The sequence below is a fragment of the Electrophorus electricus genome, chromosome 6 (genome assembly GCF_013358815.1).
Source record: "Electrophorus electricus isolate fEleEle1 chromosome 6, fEleEle1.pri, whole genome shotgun sequence".
Classification (NCBI taxonomy): Eukaryota; Metazoa; Chordata; class Actinopteri; order Gymnotiformes; family Gymnotidae; genus Electrophorus; species Electrophorus electricus.
Window position 1 is genome coordinate 21,093,541 of NC_049540.1, and position 24,493 is coordinate 21,118,033.

The 24,493-nt window shown below is 45.6% G+C and overlaps 1 protein-coding gene across 1 annotated transcript in view; it reads right to left on the minus strand.

Annotated features, from left to right (window-relative positions):
* Positions 1 to 24,493, minus strand: part of nrxn2a (neurexin 2a) — a 212,124-nt gene that overhangs the window by 155,856 nt on the left and 31,775 nt on the right. The window contains exons 3-6 of the mRNA XM_035527281.1: positions 14,733 to 14,753; positions 7,208 to 7,237; positions 6,928 to 6,966; positions 1,210 to 1,224 (exon numbers count right to left, since the gene is read on the minus strand). Of these exons, the coding sequence (XP_035383174.1) occupies positions 1,210 to 1,224; positions 6,928 to 6,966; positions 7,208 to 7,237; positions 14,733 to 14,753 (105 nt within the window). The remainder of the gene's footprint in view (positions 1 to 1,209; positions 1,225 to 6,927; positions 6,967 to 7,207; positions 7,238 to 14,732; positions 14,754 to 24,493) is intronic.

A 24,493-nucleotide genomic window follows, 5' to 3' on the forward strand; every position in this document is an offset into this window, starting at 1 on the left:
TTCTGCAAAATGTTCGGAGAACATTTGACAGTGGTTACAGCTGCTTAGGTTGGCAATGTGAAGAGTGTAGAGCTCCCGTGGCTCAAGTGTTAGAGCAGGTAGATCATGGTGCCAGTAACCCTGATGTCACGGGTTTGAGCTCAACAGAGCACATGCGTTGATAGATAGGGAAGTCGCTTTGGATAAGATAGCTTTGGCTGCCAAATACTGCAATGTGAGTGCCTAATATTGAGACTTAACACAAAATCAGACAGGTAGTTTCAAAGGAGTCACAATTCTTCTTGCATGAAACAGAATGCAGCCTGAACGCTGCTGTTAAGACTACTGTTAAACAGGTAAGCATGTCAAACCTCTGAAGGCACAGCTGCCCAATAATTCATGCCATCTGCCACAGTTAAATACACCTGGATTAAAAACCTGTCATTTAAACAAATTCCTAATTGAACTCATTTTAAACCTTGTTTTCAACATTACAGAAGATTACAGAGGAGAAGTATTTCAGAGTTCAGAACTAATAGAGAGCCAGACCCGACTACGGGACTACGGGGATGATAACTGGCTTTATTTTTGCCCAATGCATATCTTATGGTTCTTAGTCAAATCCCTTAACACGGTAATTGTCAAAGAAGAATTAGGCTGTGTGTCACCTATCTTGCACGCTCCTCCATATTTTACAACTGCTGATACCGGAATGAGAAGAACTCCATCACACAGATACGATCCACCTTCCAGACTGGAGCTCAGGACTTAAGTGGAAATGCAGTGAAGTTAGCTCAGAGAGTCTCAAGGGTACCGAAGTGCAACTGCCATTGGGCTCCCATTACCAGGAAGCGTGCCCACAGCGATTCTACAAAAACATGTGATCCTGGGCTTCAACAAGTCACTCCAACGCCGCACGGGCAGCGGCGCTCTGAAGCAAGCCTGGCATGGAAAAAAAAACCAACATTACGAGCTCCCCACAATCAAATTCAATTCATATCACCGCCACAGAAGGCAGCTGTGACAGGACAATAAAAGGCCCACGGTGTGACCGAGTGGTCCAAATCAGGGCTCCAAACCTCTCAATCACCACCAAAGGATGCCTGATTGCATGCCCAATCAACACAGATCCGAACCGTGGTCTCCTGCGCCTGCCTGTCTCGAGAGCCGGCGCATGCATGCCAGCCTGCTCGCTGAGGGGAGGGGTCATAGCGGTGGAAGCATTCTTACCTGATTCAGGACCACCTATGAAGAGAGGAAGAAAAATCATCACGTGAGTCAGCGCATACACCAGACCCCCCCCCCCCCCCAAGTAAAAATAAATACATAAACAAACAAATAAATACAGAAATAAATAAACAGGGGGGTTTTTTGTTTGTTTTTTTTGTTTTTTGCAGATCTCTGCCCTTCTCTGGGCTATTTCATCACAGTGTTATCAAATATTTAGACAGAAAACACATTGCAAACTGTCAGAGAAGATGGTCAGTTCTGACTTAAATAAAATCATCGTAGATTATGAAGGAAGAATGAACTACAGAGCAAACTGCTGACTCGTTTACAGTCTGAAAAGGTCTATAAAACAGAATAGCTCTATTACTTTGAAATATGACTAATTTGCATATTGCATTGCTCACAAGAATGAGAGAGGTTCATTTTCCTCTGTTTGCAAACTCTGAATACGGAAGCGTCATTATGCCCTGGCAGGCAGAGCAGCCAGGAAATGAGCAGAATTCTGGCTGCGAAGCTTCGAGAAACCCAGCGTGAGGGGAGCGGGCGTGTTTTATGTCTTAATCGAAAGCTTAAAGTGCATAACCAACAGTCATTTAACACATACAGGGAAATATTACCGCGCTCGAAATCACGTCGCTGTGCCTGCGACATTACAGCATCAAACCACGAGGACAGATTTAGCCAGGTGAGAAGAAAAGCGCTCTTTACTCAGGAAGTTAGCAACTGGAAAAAAAAATCTATAACCAAATATTGATCTTATATAACTTTTAATGAGCGCAGGCTTAATATATAATCGATTTTAACCATTACACTAAATTAAGCCCTAAGTATTATTGCAAACCTGTGCTACCGCTAAATTCTTACTGTGGTGAGTAATGGAAGAGGTATATGAGGGGCTTGGCTGGCAAAGGTGTCAGCGACTAAACTTGTGTACGTGTGGACAGTGATGGGAAACCTCATCGGATAATGCAGCTCCGATCATATGTCTAAGCTCAAAACGCCAAAAAGGAACTAAAACAGGCGCTGGGAATCGGAAGTCTGTTTGCCAAAATTGCAGCTCGGAAATCACTGGCCTCAAGGCCAGAATTACATGAAGCCATTAAACCACTTTTCCTTTCAGATTTCCATTTCAAATTAAAGGCAAAAAATCGACGGTCTAGAATGTCAGACACATAAAGAACAGCGTTCCTCCACTCATGTCCACAACTCCATTTTCAGTAAGTTACTAAGTGACTTACAACCACATTATCACTTACAACACAACACCCCCCCCAAACCCCCCCCCCCGACCAGCCGCGTCCCTGAAATAAATAAGCGCGAGTTTTGCTCCCAAACACAAGAAGCGCACGCGCGGGAGACGCTCCGTCAGCAGCGCCGGCAGCACGCGGGTCGCTCGCGCACTACGACTCCAGGGGCCTTCTGTACCGCCCTGGCGCCTGCGCCAACACGCGCGAGGGAAAGAGAAAAACAACATCCCCACCTGTTATGATTACATAGATAGATAGATAGACAGACAGACAGACAGACAGACAGACAGACAGACAGACAGATAGCAGACGATAGATAGATAGATAGATAGATAGATAGATAGATAGATAGATAGATAGATAGATAGAGAGAGAGAGAGAGAGAGAGAGAAAGAGAATGTGACTCATGTTATACAGAGAAATGCAGAGTTAAAGAGACAGATGGGTAGATGCAGGGGTGTTCTTATACACGGTGAACTATTGTTCCTCTGTATGTAACGGCGGGCAGTTTTGAGAGCACTTCACGCGCTACCTTCCAGGCACTCTCGTCCTCAGTAATGGTGGAAGTCTTATGAAAAAATAAAGAGCGCCACCTCAGCTGAAGCCAGGGAGAATACTAAGGGAGTTGGCTCCTTAAAGACCACTCACTGCTAGCAATAGGTTATGACAGCCACATCACCGGCATTTCATCAGTCACAGTTCTGTCATTTGCTGTGTAAGGCAGACATATAATTTGATGCTTTGTTAAACGTCTACTCTGCTTTTAACATTTGCATCAGGGTTAAGAGCTGAGAACAGTGTGTTAACTCTGCAGTGCAAAAGATCTGGGTTCAGTATTAGCCTGTCACAGTGTAATTGCAATATTATGTTGTGATCGTAAGAGCAAGAGTCAGAGGCAGTTTGAAAAGGGGCAAAGATGCATAACTTTGATATAAAATGTACTTTCACATAAAAGAGCACTTTGATTAAAAAAAAAAGAAGCCTCTGATATGAAAGAGTAATGTTTCTCATGGCCTGCTATTGCTAAAACTTCCTTATATAAAGCAATGAATGTTAATGTAAGTGAAATAGCTACTGCCTGACATTATTATGATTACTATGAAGTAAACAGTTTTGCAATCACTGTCTGCCACAAGCTTCAGAAAGATGACCAATTACCAATATTTATCTGTGGCGACCCAAGAAGTACTTAATTATCGAGGATTAGCTCTGTATTTTGTGGTAGGAAGGCTAAATTCAACCAGTTCAACTAACTTCAAGGCCGCCATGGAATAACCATAGGATACCAACGTACCACTGACTAGTACGAGTATTCTGCTAAACGCATTCCAATTAAGCCAACTGGATCCAAATGAATCGTGTCTATATTATTTGCTTACTGACAAAAACATTATTTGTTCTCTCTGTGCTTCCGTTGAACACAAATGCGGGGTGCAGATGAATTTTGAATAAATCCACAGGGTTTGGTTTTTGGGAACAGCTATATCCGTCACACATTTGGTCAGTTGGTGCTGTTTGCTTTTGTCTTTACTAAAAGTGCCTCATAGATGGTCAGTCATTTTCTTCACCCTGCACACCCCCCCAGTGAAGCTACAAATCCCAGCGACAGAGCGATACATCAGAAAAATGCCATCAATTTTTTTTTTTTAACTCAAAGAAAAAACCTTGGAAGAGGAATAAGGAAGTAAAAGGAGAAAGGAAAAAATAAACCTGTGTTTCCTTTGGACTGATCGGTCCAGCAGCGTTTGATGTGGCAGTGCAGCCAGGGGCCAGGCTGAGAAAATGACACGCTCCCTCCAGCATGTGGGAGAGGCCACTGCCCCGCCCCGGGATCAGACCGCCCCGCTCCGGGTGCCGATCCTGATTGGGCTTTTTTTTTTTTGCCCCCACCTTCTCAGGTATGATTTTTTAGGGGGAAAAAAAAGCATCGCCATCTTTAGCTTCTTGACCTCTAATGCCTGGTGTTGCTGCGGCGCTTCGTACGCTGTGCGGTCTTGTCGGTAACTAAGGGTGCTTGGCAGTCACTGCTCCCAAAACAAGGTTGGGCGAAAGCTATGCAGGCACAGGCAGCGGCACTTCTACTAACACACCTCTCCTTTTTGCCAGAGCGCAGGCCCCCAGGAAGCTGCCATCTCCATACACAGATTCATCGACCCCCAGAGGTAATCAGAAACGTACGCTCTTGCCTCAAGGTCAGTGCCTTCCGGGCAGGTCTCTCCCACAGCTTAATGCAAACACTGTACATTTTTATATCAAATGCAGTGGTGTGAAAAAAAGTGTTTGCCCCCTTCCCGATATCTTATTTGTTTGCAGGTTTGTCACACTTAAATGTTTCAGATCATCAAACAAATTTAAATGTTAGACAAAGAGAACACAAGTAAACACAAAATGCAGTTTTTAAATGAAAGTCTTTTATTAAGGGAAAAAAAAAAACACTTTCATGGCCCTGTATGAAAAAGTGATTGCCCCCTACACCTAGTAACTGGTTGGGCCACCCTTAGCAGCAATAACTGCAATCAAGTGTTTGCAATAACTGGCAATGAGTCTTTTTAGAGCGCTGTGGAGGAATTTCTCAATCGGATTCAGGTCAGGACTTTGACTAGGCCACTCCAAAGTCTTCATTTTGTTTTTCTTAAGCCATTCAGAGGTGGACTTGCTGGTGTGTTTTGGATCATTGTCCTGCTGCAGAAACCAAGTGCGCTTCAGCTTGAGGTCACGAACAGATGGCCGGACATTCTCCTTCAGGATTTTTTGATAGAGAGAAGAATTCACGGATCCATTTACCACAGGAAGTCTTCCAGGTCCTGAAGCAGCAAAACAGCTCCAGACCATCACACTATCACCACTGTATTTTACTGTTGGTATGATGTTCATTTTCTGAAATGCTGTTACCTTTATGCCAGATGTAATGGGACATACACCTTCCAAAAAGTTCAACTTTTGTCTCATCAGGCCACAGAGTATTTTCCCAAAATTCTTGGGGATCATCAAGATGTTTTCTGGCAAAACTTGGATGAGCCTTTATGTTCTTTTTGCTCAGCAGTTGTTTTCGTCTTGGAACTCTGCCATGCAGGCCATTTTTGCCCAGTCTCTTTCTTATGGTGGAGTCATGAACACTGACCTTGACTGAGGTAAGTGAGGCCTGCAGTTCTTTGGATGTTGTTGTGGGGTCGTTTGTGACTTCTTGAATGAGTCGTTGCTGCGCTCTTGGGATAATTTTGGTCGGCTGGCCACTCCTAGGGAAAGTTCACCACTGTTCCATGTTTTCACCATAGTCAGGTCCTAATTATGTGATTTCTTGATTGAGAACAGGTGTGGCAGTAATCAGGCCTGGGTGTGGCTTGAGAAATTGAACTCAGTTTTCCAAAGATGTGATAAACCACAGTTAATTTATGTTTTAGCGTGGGGGCAATCACTTTTTCACACAGGGCCATGTAGGTTTGGATTTTTTTGTTTTGCCTTAATAATAAAAACCTTCATTTAAAAACTGCATTTGTGTTTACTTGTGTTATCTTTGTCTAATATTTAAATTTGTTTGATGATCTGAAACATTTAAGTGTGACAAACATGCAAAAAAATAAGATATCAGGAAGGGGGCAAACACTTTTTCACACCACTGTAGTTATATAGAAATTGAGATGTATGAATTTCTTGTTTTAAGAAAATAACTCAACACATACATTTATGGCATCTAAATACATAATTTATCATCCTAATGAAGATATACATCTTTATGTGGATTTTATGAGCCAGTCTTTACTAATTATGTAATTATGAAAGTCTGCTTATCTGTCATAGTCCTGTAATCGCTTAAGTAATGAAGACTGACAAGTCAGTTCGTAGCTCTTGGAATCAAGCTGCATTCACTTATTGCCTTAGACAGGATGCATGATCAGTCTTAATTTGTTAAATAAATACAGCATTCTGAAGTGGTTGGATGCCTTTTCTTTTGGCATCTCTCGAGAAAACACTGGTACGGTTTTGAAACTAAAATTTTGCTTGTAGGCAGCGTTCCATCATTGGCTGCCAAGTCATGTGAATTTGCATGAAATATTTCCAAAGGAGACAATCACATGGCACAGTTTTAAGATTGTATTTAACATCCCCAGTTTATGCCAAAGGAAAATCGCACAAGAATGGCACTTGAGAGAAAAAAAAAAAAAAAAAAAAAAAAAAAAAGATATCCAAATGGTATGTTTAAAAAGTTACATTCAAACAGTCACATTTTCAAAGAGACTGAGCATCACCTGGAGATCGACTCAGATACAGGAAAGCCAAACAACTAGAATGACACCAGAGCGGGTGGCTCGGTGCATTCTGTGGGCAGTGAGAGAGAGAGAGAGAGAGAGACACACACACACACACACAGAGAGAGAGAAAGAGAGAGAGAGAGAAAGAGAGAGAAAGAGAGAGAGAGGCTGCCCTGTAGCAGGCCTGAGCCAGCATGAGAGGGAGATCTTAAGAGCGTTACCTGCAGCGGCAGTGGTCATCAGTGGAGCGGGTCCTCGAGCTGGGCCAGTAGACAGGACAGGGGTGGGACGCACATGGAGGACACACAGACAGCAGAGAATGAGAGGGCACACCGAACCAGGAGAGGGGAGAGGGGAGAGACAAGGCAAAAAAGCCAAAATAAAAAAGAAAAAGGTGATCTCTCTTTTTTTTAAAGGGGAGGGGGCGGGGTCGAGGTAGCGAGGGGAGGGGTCAGACGAAAAAAAAGGGACAAAAAGCAGAGGGTGGGGGGGGGCCCATACCTTGGCTCTTTAACGTCAGGTGCGCCAGACCTTGAGGGAAAGAACAGAAAACAGGAAGAAAAAAGAAAAAAAGAGGGTCATGAAAAAGGCACGGGAAAACAAAAGCATCGTCACAACGTTTGCCTGCGGTTTGTGACAGACATCCCGGGGCAAACATGGATGCCAAACCGAAACCAAAACATAAATAAATAAACAACTAACTGAGGAGGGAGGTAAAACAAACACACACTTTATCGGGGTTGAGGAGCACGCGGTGTGGGGGAGGGGTGGGGATAAGGAAAAAAGCATTTCAGTCAGCGCAAGCACCCATGGGCCCTTGCTCACATAAATGCTTTTTTTCCTAATGGAGCACATATTTAGTGTTTGGCAGACAGCATTCCTTAGTTCATACGTTTTATGATATAGCAGTGGCAACCATAAATATTGCATTTGAAAGCCAGAGTCTCCTAAAAAAAAAAGAAAAAAAAAAAAGACCCAAAAAAAAAGCCAAAGAGACATCAAAAAGCAGTAGGTGAACGTCTCATAAAAAGCAGCCAAAGATGGAGATCAATCCCCTCCCCCAGCCTACGTTACCGTGGATACAGGGGGGCCGCTGGGTGACCTGCCCAGACTGACTGGAGCTTCTCACCCCCCCCCCCCCCCACCCCAAAACAAAAGGACAGCGGTTGATTCAATGCTGTAATAATGTCCATGTCTTCACTCCCACATAACCATCAGTTATCCACCAAAACCAAAAACAAAAACAAAGCACAAGCACGAGCCATTATCTCGCAGTTTGCGTTCTGTAATAATCATGCAGTTGTTGTTTCCAGGATTAATGGGAAATTGAGCAGGACCGAAATAGTCTCCGTACAGAAATGAACATCCAGAGGAAGTGGGACACTAATCCATATATGGGTGAGCGATATTGAGGTCAGTATTAAAGAAGAACCAAACTCCCATGAGCAAACAAAAAGCACACTGATCCACACTGCCAAGAACATGCTTACGGTTAACAGCCAAGGGCCAGCTTATTATCGTAAATAATGAAGTTAAACAAAATGGAGGATAAACAGCACAAAATTAGGCTGGAAAAATGTGAATGGTGACACTCTGAAAAGAACTGGAATATTAAACATGGTACTCGAGTGCAAATTGTGTGCTTATTGAACTCTGAACCTTTGTTCTAGAATAGCAAGCACCTTGATGCCTATTTCCCCTAAAGAAAATAACTATGTCCATCGACAGTATGCCTGTTAAAACGCGCAATTAGAGCTGAAAAACTGTGCGCGCAATCTGCAGGTATATGAGGCAGAAAAAAACAGGAACTGGAAAAAAAATAATACATATACGTTTTACATCCATTTCACAAATCAAATCAAGAGCCAACTACTGCTGCGCCGAAAGGCACAGTGAAGTCTCTGATGGTAGCGCTAAAGTGTTTCATAAAGACCGCACGCTTTCACAGTCTTAAGAGTAACTTTGGGTCATTACAAGTGGAAGACAAAGATCAGTGATGTGCAAGAAGCAGCCTGAGCAAAGTCCTTTCAGCATGTCCCCATGGCAGCGTAACGAGGTGCCTGGGAGCGAGAACGTGACCCGCCCTGCCTGCACATACCGCAACACATGATCACCTTGCAGTAATCATAAGAAAGCCCACATAATGTCTCATTAACCAAAGCCCATTCTTTCCTCACTGTGAGCCACAGTGCAACGAAGACGCTGTTCGATTGAAAAGGGAGCCGGGTGCAGACGCCAGCGGGGTTTCCTCTGAGCCACGATGCAGAAGAGAAAGGTTTCGAAAAGGAGTGTCCCGCACGGATGCAGGCCCTCATTAACCGTGCACTTCACTCTAGCAAAGGGTGCGAGTGTGGTTGCGGTGCAGAGTTGCTGCGCCGGTGTTCTTGCTTGCTTGCTGGTCGAGGGATTCCTCAAAAAAAAACAAAAAAAAACGACCAGGCTCCCTTTAGCAGCAACACCACTTTCATTCCATCACAAATAAAGCTATTTAGAGAGATAACCCTGCCAAAGAACAGACGAAAATAAAAGGTTGTAGTGTACCCAATCCATTAAAATAACAAATGCATGCACGCTGGAAGGCGGGTAGGTTTGTTTTTAAGATTAGGCCACAATTTCCACGGTGTGGAAAATAAAAACAAACAAACAAACTATATATATATATATATATATATATATATATATATATATATATATATATTTGTATTCACAAATGATTAGTAAAGCTCTACTCGAAATGAATGCATCGCCGAAGTGTTCTGTGCTGTGGTAAAGTATAATATCCACCTTAATGCCAACAGAATATATCATATCTAGTGAGCAAACAACCCACACAGTCATCACATTTCAAGTGCGTGAGCATGTACTGGCCACTTTTAGCAACTAACCATCTCGCAACTCATATGCAGATTTCAGCAGGGCTGCACTGATGAAGTTTCAGTGCATCTGGGGAAATGTTGGTTCTTTACTTTTAATGGCGTAAGAGGGCATTTTAGAACATGATTCATAGTCTTCTCACACTTGCAAAGCTGTCAGACGTTCTTTACTTATATATGAGGCATTGTTCAGGGTATTTATTTGACAGTCTGCTGGGTTTTTTTCCACCAAGTCTGCTGGGGTTTTGCTCCCACAACCCTCCCCCCTCCTCCCCCCACAAATTATTTTTTCCACTCCGGCACCCGGCACCTAGTGACCCTCTAGAGGTCGGAGCCGCCAGGCGTGTGCCAGCACCGCCACTTCGCCCGTCTCGGGTAGCGGCTTACAGCGCTGTGATTCCTCACATTCCGAGCAATGAAGACTAAATGACTTACATCCTGCAAAGTAATGAAGGGAAGCAACCAAGCAGGAGCATCGCGGGAGACGGCGAATGCGCACCCAATCACTGGAGGATTAAAACGCAACACTCCTCGTTAACAAATATTTAAACACCGGCCGGCACAGCAGAAAGGTTGTGGAGCTGCTCTACTGTGAAATGGAGGCATTTACTCTGCTGTGTTTACAACCATATTTCTTGCTCAACAGCCTTAACTAAAAGAAACAAACACAGCCAGAAATAATCATTACATATTAATTGAATTCACTCTTATACTTCAGCTCTGTTTTAATACCATGCTGTGTTCCATTAAAGGACTCAACATACTGCCCTTTCATTTAGAACCACTGACCAGCCATTTGCGTTTTAGCTATCGATTTATTGAGCAGCTGAATTTATTCGGCAAGTTTAAGCTGAAGACGAGACTGACGGTGACGGCCAGCCCTGAAACGCCTCCCTCCGTTGTTAGCCCTGGGCTGTAACAGTAAAGCAGCCGACTGGCCTGGGAGCTACGGAGAGGAGTTGGGAAGAGACGTGCGATTAGCCCAGAGGTGTGGGGTTTTCTAAAGAGGCATTTAAATTTTTTTATTTTTTTTTTTGCATTGAATGCAAATTCGCGGTGGTGTTCTCCGGGTGCAGGCTGACGTCTAGGGCCCTGCTGTGGACGTCTGCATTAAGATGCTGTGGCCCAGCGGCGTTGGCATAGCAACAGGCTCATGTGTCTCCAGTAGCATGACGTTGCCCAAAGCAGCCACCCCCCACCCCCGCCTGCCCCGCCTCTTCCGTCTCTCTCACACTCCGGTTTTCTCATTTCCATTGTTCCAGATATGATGGCCATTCGCCTCTCCACCATGTACAGCAAACAAATTCAGCGCTGCCATTTAATAGGACGGAAAACATGTATGTGATTTTACAGCTTTCATCTGTTCAAATAAAGTGAACCAATAAAAAAGGCTTGCCTTATAAAATGTGTCTGCATATGGCATGATAATGTTTACCCATACCGTTCTTCCAGCCGTTATTGAATTTTATGCAAAAATGACACAAAACTAAACAAATAGAAAACCTGTAATAAAAATGCTCATCAAGGAAATGCCATTTTATTGCTAGGAATGTTCGCAAAATTGAATTAATATAGGCAAAAGAGTGTTTGCCTTAATAAATCTGTTTAATTCAGATGTGACTTTTACTGAATTGCCACTACAAAGGAAAATATAATTCCATGGCAAAGCCCAGCCTCAGTCGGAAGCCCAAGGGTCAGCAGGGAAACACAGCATGCTCTTCATCAATTAATCCATAACTAAGAAACAATGGCAGAAAGCCCTAGATTTGTATAGAAAATGAATTGATACTTTAAGAATGACTGCAAGCAAATTTACCCATAAATCTAAAACATTTAAAATCCTTAAGTACTCAATTCATGGCATGTTAGGCCCTCGTCACATCCAGCAGTAACGGAAGTCTTTCTGTATGTGACTTTTCAGAGACATTCCTCACACAACAACAATGGACATCACTCTAGCTGCCCTGTGATACGTGGACGGCGTATCACAGCTGTGACCTGCTCTGATTAGCTGTGGCACAGCGGGGAGGGAGGCTGAATATGCAGAGGAGGGATTCTTTCAAAGTCCCTCTCTGCAACTCTTAAAGCTCAGCCTCCAGCATGGGGATTACGCCAAGGTCACGGAGGCTCTGAGCCGATTGGCCACCGGCGTGCCAGCTACAGCCCTGGCTTTGGAGGGCGCCGGACTCTGAGCGCTGAGCCTGACGCATGCTTCCCCAGCGGGGCATGTGGCGGGTTCCCTGCCCTGCCTCGCACTGCCCGCTGCAGGAGGGACCCTGGATTAACCTCCCGCTCCCCCAGGGCTCCAGCCTAGTAGGTATTCCACCCGGCCTGGCACGGCCCGCGAGCCGCTCCGCTTCCAGGTGGAGCAGCTTGCTTGAGGAGAACTTCTCCTCCGAGAGGGATCTGGAGGCACGATAAGGGTGTCAGCAGCCTGGAGTGTGGAGCCGAGAACACAGTGCAAGACCACGGCCTGCTAAATGGAGCGTCGCTGTTACTGAAACGCGTGTATGCTGTCCGTCTATGTATTCATTAGCATTTTAAGTGGCATGACATGGCACATCATTATATGGGCATGTCGGGCTCGGGCATCCGTGTCTCTTTGGCAGGACGCATCCTTCACATGCCTTTTTGGTGCACTGGAGCTCGCCGAGCATCACAGAAACCCGTTCCTGCTGCAGGGCCAGGACACAGGGCTCAGGCCTGCTCTCATGTGCCTCACACCTCCAAATCAATTTTGCCCATCTGTCTCATGCTGCGATTCATCCATGCCTTCATCCAGGCTGAGACTACAGGCTAACCCCCCCCCCCCCCTCCTTAAAGGCCAATCACCAACACCTTCCATCATTCTACAGAGCAAGATTTTCCATTTGTGTGTGTGTGTGTGTGTGTGTGTGTGTGTGCGTGCGTGCGTGCGTGTGTATGTGTGTATGTGTGTGTGTGTGTGTGTGTGTGCGTGTGTGTGTGTGTGCGTGTGTGCGCGTGTATGCGTGTGCGTGTGCGTGTGTATGTGTGTGTGTGTGTGTGTGTGCATGTGTGTGTGTGTGTGTGTGTTGGGGGGGGGTGTATCTAAGCCTTACTCAGATGTCACATTACATTGTGATGAAAGGGGGGGGGGGCCTTCCTTTCAGCGAGCGTCATCTTTGTTTTCATGCATTCCGCAGCAGACGGGTCGTGCCGCCGCCGCACGGCGCTCATGTCCAATGAGGGCTCAAACGCTTTTCTCTTTGCCGTGTGTCTTTTGCGCGACGCTGCCCTTTTGATGTCACCGCTGTCCAAGCCCCCGGCCTCGTCCCGAGGGTGGGGTGGGGGGGGGGGATGATTAAAGAGAAAGGCTGAAAGCAGATGCTGGCGACTGAGGCTTCACACAGCCTCTGGCGCACGAGTGTGTCCGCTGTGATAACCCACCTCCCCACTTGGGTAAAGTAAGCCCTGTAAGTGGTCACGATCGCAGGCCTACAGTAGATGCTCTCAGAGAAGGACAAAGGCTTCAGCAGGCGGGTGGGAGTACTGCCACGGTGATGTCACCACATTTGGATTTGACTAGTTGGATTTTAGACTCTGTTCTCTTCAGCAGCAACAGTTCAGAGATAAAGGCTTCACCGCCTGAGGTTTATTCAGAATAACCAACCAATATGGGTTAAACCCTTTCCTCTAGGACCCTAATATCTGCCATTGCAGCTAGGCAGTAGTGCCAGTATTTCATGAACTGGCACTGGCGTTTTTTAGGGCCGTACGTCCATACTGGCACTGGCCATTTTTAAGTGCGTACATCTAAAAGTCACCTGAGAACTTTCCCAGGAACCTTTTGGTGTCTGAATGTTTGAGCAACAAGCTGTGTTGTATATTTTTGAATGTATGTGGCCTGAAATGTCCTTTTTCTTTTCCTTTTTTTTTTAAATACAAAGAGCACTGTGTCAGGAATTATTTTGATAACTCATTTTTATAGCTCTTGGGTTTAAAAATGGAAAATTCATTTACTGAATTTGAATTTCGAATAAGGCTTTCATTGTCTCCAGGTAAATTAGGTTCATACATTACTTCTACTTTGATACTGAATCGATTTAAGGATATTATTAATCAATATACTGCATTGTGGTACATATGAGGATTCACGAGTGAGAATTCAGCACTGAGGTATTCTTAGTTAAATTACGAATTGCAATTACTAAGCTTGCTCATCCACTTCATAATACAGGCTATTACAGAAGACAAAGCAGATATTACTAGGGAAAGGTGTGCTTTGGTTTCTCTGGAGCTAAAACTTAGAGTGATACTTGGAGCTAATTTTTTTGGGGGGTGGCTGGGGAAGGCTTTTAAAAGGCAGCCATCATTCTCCATGTTTAATTACCAAGCACTTTGCCAGCAAAAAAAAAAGAAAAGAATAATATTTAATATACTGTAACATATGTGATTACCTAAATTCTTTTATAAGGTGAAGCAGATAAACAGATAAAGCAGACTTGCTCTTACAGACATGCCATTGTGCCTAGACAACAGGTCTAGTTATTAACTTCAGAAAAGACAATTATCATCAATAAGTCAAGCCAGTTGCACATATATGTTAAACATAACAGAGAGCACCTTCTAGTCATGCTGGAACAGAGTAGACTCCAAACACAGAGATATTTATGGATGTGCATAGACACCGGGAGAAACACAGTGCATCTCTTTGGCTTAAGGTTGCTGTGAGCTGCAGGGTGCTGAGCCAACCCTGCTGGGTCTCCTCTCCAACGCCACTCTCATCCTATCTGTACGGCCCAACCCAACTCCAACGCTCTGCGTGTCCGTTACTGCCCGCCCCAATCCTCTCACACACACCTACACCCCCAGAGCAAACGCTCTCCTGAACTTAAAGTCTGAGATCCTCTTCAGCGAGGAGCCACACCAGCAGCAGGCCGGTTCACCCACGGCTGCTGCTGCACACATCCAGGGCCACGCAAGAGGCCCTGGCCCACCACCTCCGTCGCCTGCCCGGATGGGCTTCGTCTCAGCCGTGTGGGTCATTTCGGTTCAGCCCAAAGCAAGCCAGCAGGACTGCGGTCCAAACTGACAAGGCCTTCAAAATGAGAGGCGGGCCAGGGATATAGAAGCAGGGTGTCAGGTCAGCCTCACTAGCTCAGATCTGAAAAGAAGGGAAACAGTGGTCTTACCTTCCAACACTTGCTGGATAGCTGTGGTGATGCCGAGGGGGGAAAAAGAGAAAAAATTAATCAGTCAACGAGAAGGCACATATTGATTTTTGTAATCCGCTGTCTAGAGCAGTTCAAGAAAAACTGAAAAAAGATTCAACACAAAAATTATTTAACATAAATGAGCTATTAATTATTATATCCATGTGCAAAATATCAAAGCCTTAGGTATTAGATATTTGTGAGCAACCCGGAAAATAGCTGATATACAGTGCCTGTGAAACTGCTGAAATTCATAATATATAATTTTCACAAAAATAGCCAAGGTGGTTTGCTGAATTACAATTAACCATACAGACAAAGGAGTGATTACTTCGAGTGAACTAATCACACATTTCCAAAAGTTCATATGGTTTTAGCAGTGAGTATGGTAGACACACAATATAATGATCTAATTATTGGCAAAATAATGACCTAATGATCTAAATAATTGAAAGAAACCATAAATTGTACCTTGTGTCCTTTACATTCAAAGGAAAAGGAACTTCAAAATGAGAATTAGAAAACTCAATTGGAAGGCTAGTCCAGGGAGCCTTCTGCGTCTCTGGGGACCCGTGAACTGAAATGCCACAGCTAGTCTTCCTGCGAGTACTCACTAAAACTTTAAAAAACTCCTAAATGCCTCTATGAGAAGTCCTCCTTCAGCTCTCAGGCAGGATACCACGCTGCGCTAAAAAAATCGTTCCTCACTCATTTACCATTCAAGTCATAAATCAAGCCATATAGTGAAATGGTATTTTCATTATACTGAGTTTAGAGGCTCATTTATAGTTGATGATTAGGATTAGAAGAGCATGGAAATGAATGGTGTTCTTCGAAGGTTACAGACACACGCTTGGAGATGCTATGATTAAGGCTATAAATATTACAGGCTCAAACAAAAGGTGCACTGCAGCACACATTAGGGTGCATCAGTCTTTAAGCATATCAGTACGTACAGCTGGGAATGCGGTACCTAAATGTTGGGGGGGGGGGGGTCAACGCCATAAACCCCAACTGTGACTGCCGGCAGTAAAAGCTGGTTCAGACATCATCACGAGCGAACAGCAGTTAGGTGTGCCTCCCCACTCGACGCGCATCACCCTCAATCAGCGCGTTTACACACACGTTAAAAATGTGATCATAATCAGATTAAGGCTATACTCGGATTATAAACCCCTGTCACATAAACACCTTAATCGGGTTCTCTTAGTCAAATTACACTGGAAACGGGTGGCGGCTTAACCCGATTTACAGAACTGGATTCCATGCATCTTCTGATTCACAGTGGCAAGTGCATACATTAATCGCATTTCCTTTAGTGTTCTGATACTGCGCATGCAGCAAAAGGTCATAGAATTGGGCCACAAAGACTAACCCAGAAATGGCTGTTTCAACAAATAAGCACGTAACAGCAATGCAGGCATCACCTGGAGTTTTGACAGAGGTGTAAAGGTTGCAAGTTACATGTAGGGTATATAGGGCTGTCTTCTACTGCTATGTGGAGGGTATATAGGGCTGTCTTCTACTGCTATGTGTAGGGTATATAAGGCTGTCTTCTACTGCTATGTGTAGGGTATATAAGGCTGTCTTCTACTGCTATGTGGAGGGTATATAGGGCTGTCTTCTGCTATGTGGAGGGTATATAGGGCTGTCTTCTACTGCTATGTGTAGGGTATATAGGGCTGTCTTCTACTGCTATGTGTAGGGTATATAAGGCTGTCTTCTACTGCTATGTGTAGGGTATATAGGGCTGTCTTCTACTGCTATGTGGAGGGTATATAGGGCTGTCTTCTACTGCTATGTGTAGGGTATATAGGGCTGTCTTCTACTGCTATGTGGAGGGTATATAGGGCTGTCTTCTACTGCTATGTGTAGGGTATATAGGGCTGTCTTCTACTGCTATGTGTAGGGTATATAGGGCTGTCTTCTACTGCTATGTGTAGGGTATATAGGGCTGTCTTCTACTGCTATGTGTAGGGTATATAAGGCTGTCTTCTACTGCTATGTGGAGGGTATATAGGGCTGTCTTCTACTGCTATGTGTAGGGTATATAAGGCTGTCTTCTACTGCTATGTGTAGGGTATATAAGGCTGTCTTCTACTGCTATGTGGAGGGTATATAGGGCTGTCTTCTACTGCTATGTGGAGGGTATATAGGGCTGTCTTCTACTGCTATGTGGAGGGTATATAGGGCTGTCTTCTACTGCTATGTGGAGGGTATATAGGGCTGTCTTCTACTGCTATGTGGAGGGTATATAGGGCTGTCTTCTACTGCTATGTGGAGGGTATATAGGGCTGTCTTCTACTGCTATGTGTAGGGTATATAAGGCTGTCTTCTACTGCTATGTGTAGGGTATATAAGGCTGTCTTCTACTGCTATGTGGAGGGTATATAGGGCTGTCTTCTGCTATGTGGAGGGTATATAGGGCTGTCTTCTACTGCTATGTGTAGGGTATATAGGGCTGTCTTCTACTGCTATGTGTAGGGTATATAAGGCTGTCTTCTACTGCTATGTGTAGGGTATATAGGGCTGTCTTCTACTGCTATGTGGAGGGTATATAGGGCTGTCTTCTACTGCTATGTGTAGGGTATATAGGGCTGTCTTCTACTGCTATGTGGAGGGTATATAGGGCTGTCTTCTACTGCTATGTGTAGGGTATATAGGGCTGTCTTCTACTGCTATGTGTAGGGTATATAGGGCTGTCTTCTACTGCTATGTGTAGGGTATATAGGGCTGTCTTCTACTGCTATGTGTAGGGTATATAAGGCTGTCTTCTACTGCTATGTGGAGGGTATATAGGGCTGTCTTCTACTGCTATGTGTAGGGTATATAAGGCTGTCTTCTACTGCTATGTGTAGGGTATATAAGGCTGTCTTCTACTGCTATGTGGAGGGTATATAGGGCTGTCTTCTACTGCTATGTGGAGGGTATATAGGGCTGTCTTCTACTGCTATGTGGAGGGTATATAGGGCTGTCTTCTACTGCTATGTGTAGAGTATGTAGGGCTGTCTTGTACTTCTACATGTAGAGTATGTAGGGCTGTCTTTTACTGCTATATGTAGGGTATGTAGGGCTGTCTTCTGCGGCTACGTGTAAGGTATGTAGGGCTGTCTTCTGCTGCTACGTGTAGGGTATGTAGGGTGGTCTTCTGCTGCTACGAGTAGGGTATTTAGGGTTGTCTTCTACAGCTACATCTAGGGTATGTAGGGCTGTCTTGTACTGCTAAGTGTAGGGTATGTAGGACTGTCTTGTACTGCTACGTGTAGGGTATGTTGACTGTTCTACTGCTACGTGTAGGGTATGTAGGACTGTTCTACTGCTATGTTTAGAGTATATAGGGCTGTCTTGTACAACTACATGTAGGGTATATAGGGCTGTATTCTACTGCTACATGTAGGGGATGTAGGGCTGTATTCTACGGCTACGTGTAGGGTATATAGGGCTGTCTTCTACGGCTACGTGTAGGGTATATAGGGCTGTCTTCTACGGCTACGTGTACGGTATGTAGGACTGTCTTGTACTGCTACGTATAGGCTATGTAGGACTGTCTTGTACTGCTACATGTAGGGTATGTAGGACTGTCTTGTACTGCTACATGTAGGGTATGTAGGGCTGTCTTCTACGGCTACGTCTAGGGTATGTAGGGTTGTCTTGTACGGCTAGATGTAGGGTATGTAGGGTGGTTTATGGCTACGTGTAGGGTATGTAGGGCTGTCTTGTATTGCAACGTGTAGGGCATGTAGGGCTGTCTTCTACGGCTACGTGTAGGGTATATGGGGTTGTCTTCTACTTTTATGTGTAGGGTATATAGGGTGTCTTGTACTTCTACGTGTAGGGTATATAGGGCTGTCTTATATTGCCACAGGTAGGTTGTATAAGGCTGTCTTCTATGGCTACGTGTAGGGTATGTAAGACTGTCTTCTACTTCTACGTGTATGGTATGTAGGCCTGTCTTGTACTTCTATGTATAGTGTATGTAGCGCTGTCTTTTACTGCCACGTGTAGGGTATGTAGGGCTGTCTTGTACTGCTACGTGTGGGGTATGTAGGGCTGTCTTGTACTGCCACATGTATGGTATGTAGGGCTGTCCTCTACTGCTACGTGTAAGTATGTAGGGCTGTATTGTACTGCTATGTTTAGGGTATATAGGGCTGTCTTGTATGACTACGTGTAGGGTATATAGGGCTGTATTCTACTGCTACGTGTAGGGTATATAGGGCTGTATTCTACTGCTACGTGTAGGGTATATAGGGCTGTATTCTACTGCTATGTGTAGGGTACGTAGGGCTGTCTTGTACTGCTACAGGTAGGGTGTATAGGGATGTCTTGTACTGCTACGTGTGGGGTATGTAGGGCTTTCTTGTACTGCCACATGTAGGGTATGTAGCGCTGTCTTGTACTGCTACTTGTATGGTATGTAGGGCTGTCCTCTACTGCTAAGTGTAAGTATGTAGGGCTGTATTGTACTGCTATGTTTAGGGTATATAGGGCTGTCTTGTATGACTATGTGTAGGGTATATAGGGCTGTATTCTACTGCTACGTGTAGGGTATATAGGGCTGTATTCTACTGCTACGTGTAGGGTATATAGGGCTGTATTCTACTGCTACGTGTAGGGTACGTAGGGCTGTCTTGTACTGCTACAGGTAGGGTGTATAGGGATGTGTCTTGTATTGCTACGTGTAGGGCATGTAGGCCTGTCTTCTACGGCTACGTGTAGGGCTGTCTTCTACGGCTACGTGTAGGGCGTGTAGGGCTGTCTTCTACTTTTATGTGTAGGGTATATGAGGTTGTCTTGTACTTCTACGTGTAGGGTATATAGGGTTGTCTTGTACTTCTACGTGTAGGGTGTATAAGGCTGTCTTGAACGGCTACGTATAGGGTATGTAGGGCTGTCTTGTACTGCTACGGGTAGGGTGTATAGGGCTGTCTTGTACTGCTACGGGTAGGGTATATAGGGCTGTCTTCTACTGCTATGTGTAGGGTATATAAGGCTGTCTTCTACTGCTATGTGTAGGGTATATAAGGCTGTCTTCTACTACTATGTGTAGGGTATATAAGGCTGTCTTCTACTACTATGTGTAGGGTATATAAGGCTGTCTTCTACTTTTAGCCTTCAAGCTAAAAGTACACCAATGTGCAAAAAATAAAATAAGCAAAATTGCAGTGTGTCTGTCCTTTGGGTGCCCATGTCCTTATTCCACTACCGCTCCATAATATGATCATGAAACAACTGCAAGACTACAAAGTAATCGCATTAATAGTAAAAACCCTTATCGAACTATCAAAAGGTTGTTCCTGGTAATCAGATTACTGTGTGCTTGTAAACTGAGGGAGAGGGCTCTTAGATAATGTTCTCACAAAGGCCAAAAGGACAGGTGTAAACCTATTAAGCAGCAAAACCAAACTCCTTGTGAGACAAACCCAAACGGAGGATGAGCCTGATGATGCTTAAAAAGAAGTCAAGGACTTATGATAAGGTGCACTTGCGTGCAGGTGCAAAAGCGCATGTGTGCGCGCGTTGGGGGGGGGGGGGGGTCATTGCACTATGCGGCGTGAGTCAGACCACTGGTGCTTGTTTGTGGTTACAGTGCTGCTGTAATGATGAGAGGAAGTGGTTGCGAGCAGGACTGTGATGAGCTCTTAGGCCTGGAGGGCAGTCAGGACACCGTTAAAACACTAATGAGGACACACGGATATTCTCACACGCTCCTTACCTACTCACGGCACAAGCCGAGGTAGCCTACTCTGCTGCCCCATGGCCAATTAAAGATCAATCTATACAAATGTTGTCGCCATCTCTCATTGGTATAGTGGTAAAATCCTCATCAAGAAGTCAGAGAGGCATTAGTGCCAGAATGGGCACAATTTATGAGCTGAAAGTGCTGATCTATGAAGAGACTGCCCCATCTATGCTAATCAAGCAAGCCCGATCCCGAAGCCACAATTACGAAACCCCGATGCCAAAGCTAATTCAGTCTGTTCCCACCATGATCTAAGTCTCTGAGCAAAAGGAGCACACACACGCACACACACGCACACACACACACACACACGCACACACACACACACAAAAAAAAAAAAACACTCAGGAAGCAGCAGATGATACAGAGCGTGGCAGCCATCCACTGGCGATATTAGCGCATAATAGCAGCGTTCGCCGAGATGGGGAGAGCACGACAAAAGGCGAGGACAAAAGGCAACCCAAAACCCACAGCTCAAACCCTGCCCGATTGCCTGAAGCGAGACGGTAAATCTCTTAATCGCGCCGTGTTTGCGCGCGCCACGGTAGGCCATGCTAAACTGTCAGCCGCCCATAAATCATGAGAGCCACTTTAACCTTTACAAGCGCTCTTCGCGGCTCGCTCAAATTGGCCACGGCAACAAGAGTCCCGGAGAATTCTAACGAATTAAGCGGGAGTGCGAGAGCTGACACGGTCACAGCATCCGGAGCTTCTCGAAGGCACCATGGCTAAATGAGCGTGCTAAGCTAACGCCACGATGTGTCGTTCAGATAACCCGGCGTCCCACATCTGCTCTGCCTGCCTGCCCCGAGTGAGTATATACTGATCTGCCTGTTTATTTGAGTCAAGCGCGCATACGAAGAATTCAGAGGTATACTTAATGGAGGTAACGGTGCTTGGGGATAGATTTGGCCTGCTTCTTGAAGACTGAACAATATCTTTGCATTGATTGGTAGCTTGGGGTCACGAATGATGAGCCCTGCTGTTCCTTACGGTCGCATGAATCAATTCTAATGACTTTCAGGGGATAAAAAGCTCGACTTGAAAATAAAAGTGGCCCAACACCGTCCTTCCTGTTACCTAGTCTGGTTTTGGTCTTCAGCCGGACTGGTTTCCAACATGCAAAGCCACAGGAAGAAAGGCAGTGCATGAGTGCCCTGGAATGGGATGCAGGATATCATTGCAGGATCAGAAAGCAAATCTGACAAGCTCCAACAAGTTCCTTTTATTAAACAAAGACCAAAAAAGCACATAATATATGTGACTCAAAGAGCCCTCCTTCCCACAGAAAGGGAGACCTTGCGTTCATTTTGACCTTGGAAGAGCTGGAGCAATAACAGGCTCTGTGTTGACAGATCTAGTGAGCTTACTGATATAACAGTGTTCTTGGCAAACTGAAAATGAAAAGGAGTGCAATCATAGGGGACATGGAGGCAGACAATGAAGTTCACATATACATTTTTATCACTCTGTGCTATTTTATGCACACAGAAATACTCTGGCAAATATATCTCTTCATCTCCAAATATGCAGCACAGAAAGCCTGTTAACCAACCCCCCCACCCACCCACCATAAGGGAGACATAGAATTATAATAAAGTTGTTACAAATGACATAATGATCCTAACTGTTTTATTAAAACTTCACAAAAACGATCCCGCTGCATATCCCAAGATTAAAACCAATCATTAATGCCTGTAATGCAACGTAACTACACCGTTCGGTTCCGCAGTCAGAGCCCCATGGCACTGGTCATCAGTACACAGAGAGGTCAACCTTGGGCCTGATTGCTTTGCATGCCATGCAGTGTCCACTAGCAGGGGCACCTGTGGGTAAGGCCATGTCTTCACTGGACTGGGAGGGTATGATCAGAAATGTACCAGACAGACAGATGTCACCGTCATGTGACTATGCATGTACTTTCTGTTTTTCTACACTTGCTAGAAAACATAGTTTATGTACACTTTATTTGCATATGGGGAAAACCACATGCAAGACGAAGGATATGACAATTAAAAAAAATCTGATTGATTTAGCTTTATTAGTGATTTATTGGGAAACTTCCAATTAAGACAACCACATTTAGTGGTGAGGAAGGGCGAGGAAGACCATTTAGGGCAAGGAAGACCATTAAGAAAATGCTGAAAATAGATTTTGAACATTTCTAATTACTAGCTGAATTGTCACCTTGCCATGTACGCCATTATTTTGGTTCCTCTATTCGCTGCCAAGTGCAACAAACTGGCTCCGATTAGATGCTTACTGTCACACTGTTACTGTCAGGGGCACGCAAGTTCAGAGATGACAGAATGATATCTAACCGTGCAGCCCAGTGTTTTGGCCCAGAGCAACACACGCAGGAACAGTGGCAGCAGACACCAGTCTAAAATGGAGCAAAGCACTCCCTCATGTGCACACACATGTATGTGCACTCACACACACACACACACACACACACACACACACACACACACACACACACACACACATCCGCGTCCTTGGCAAGCTCCTCCGCGTGGAGGGCAAACCCAGACTAATTTGTGTTGATAAAAGAGACAGACTTCCAGCCTGCATTATTTACTCCTCAGCAAAGGATGGCCTTGTTCTCGGCTCCTTCTCCTTCCCGTCCTGTGTGGGTGAATGGCATCTCTTTGCCTGAGCTGAGACACTCGAGGTCTGGTGCAGCACAGCCCAGTGCTACATGAAAAGCACTCCTGCCGCTCGTGCGGCATCGGCTCAACACTGATGGATAAATATTTCATCTCCCCTTTCCCCTAGATGCAGGCGCTTTCAAAGCACTGACCGGGAAGCGTGATAAAAGCAGGGACTATCGATGTCTTAGTGTTAACCAGGGGAATGGAAAAATGTAAAATTACATGCATATATATATATATATGGGTGTGGGAGAGGAAGTGGGTGTTCGTGGGGGTGGGAGAGGAGGTTTGTGTTATTGAGTGTGGGAGAGGGGGTGGGTGTTGTTGAGTGGGAGAGGGGTTGGGTGTGGGTGGGTGTAGGAGAGGGGGTGGGTGTGGGTGGGTGTAGGAGAGGGGGTGGGTGTGGGTGGGTGTAGGAGAGGGGGTGGGTGTGGGAGAGGGGTTGGGTCTGGGTGGGTGTAGGAGAGGGGGTGGTGTGGGTGGGTGTAGGAGAGGGGGTGGGTGTGGGAGAGGGGTTGGGTGTGTGGGTGTGGGAGAGGGGGTGGTGTGGGTGGGTGTAGGAGAGGGGGTGGGTGTGGGAGAGGGGTTGGGTCTGGGTGGGTGTAGGAGAGGGGGTGGGTGTGGGTGGGTGTAGGAGAGGGGGTGGGTGTGGGAGAGGGGTTGGGTGTGTGGGTGGGAGAGGGGGTGGTGTGGGTGGGTGTAGGAGAGGGGGTGGGTGTGGGAGAGGGGTTGGGTGTGTGGGTGTGGGAGAGGGGGTGGTGTGGGTGGGTGTAGGAGAGGGGGTGGGTGTGGGAGAGGGGTTGGGTGTGTGGGTGTGGGAGAGGGGGTGGGTGTGGGTGGGTGTAGGAGAGGGTGGGTGTGTGTGTGAGTGTGTTTGAGGGGGTGGGTGTGGGAGAGGGGTTTGGTGTGGGTGGGTGTAGGAGAGGGGGTGGGTGTGGGTGGGTGTGTTTGAGGGGGTGGGTGTGGGTGGGTGGGTGTGTGGAAATGCAGGTGTTTATGCTTATGTGGCTTTTAAAAAGTTACCTCATTGATTTAAAGGGCTCCCAGCAGATCAGCGTTCTGCTGTGTGTACACTATACAAGGTGGCGGCGCATGTGCTGCATCTGACCAGCGCTGCACTTTTCCTGCATGGGACCACAGGCTTCATTAGCATGGGCCGGGGACGCACGGGGACGACGTACACGGGTACAAGACGCTGATTTATTGCTTTGGCCCACTTTCCTCTCGCGGTGAGGGCTGCCATAATTGATTCGGACAGGTCTTCTCGCACCGAGGGTAAAAAGGCAGCAAAGCTTCACCCGGACTGTGATGAGGGGAAGGAGAACGCCATGCGGCTCCTCCCC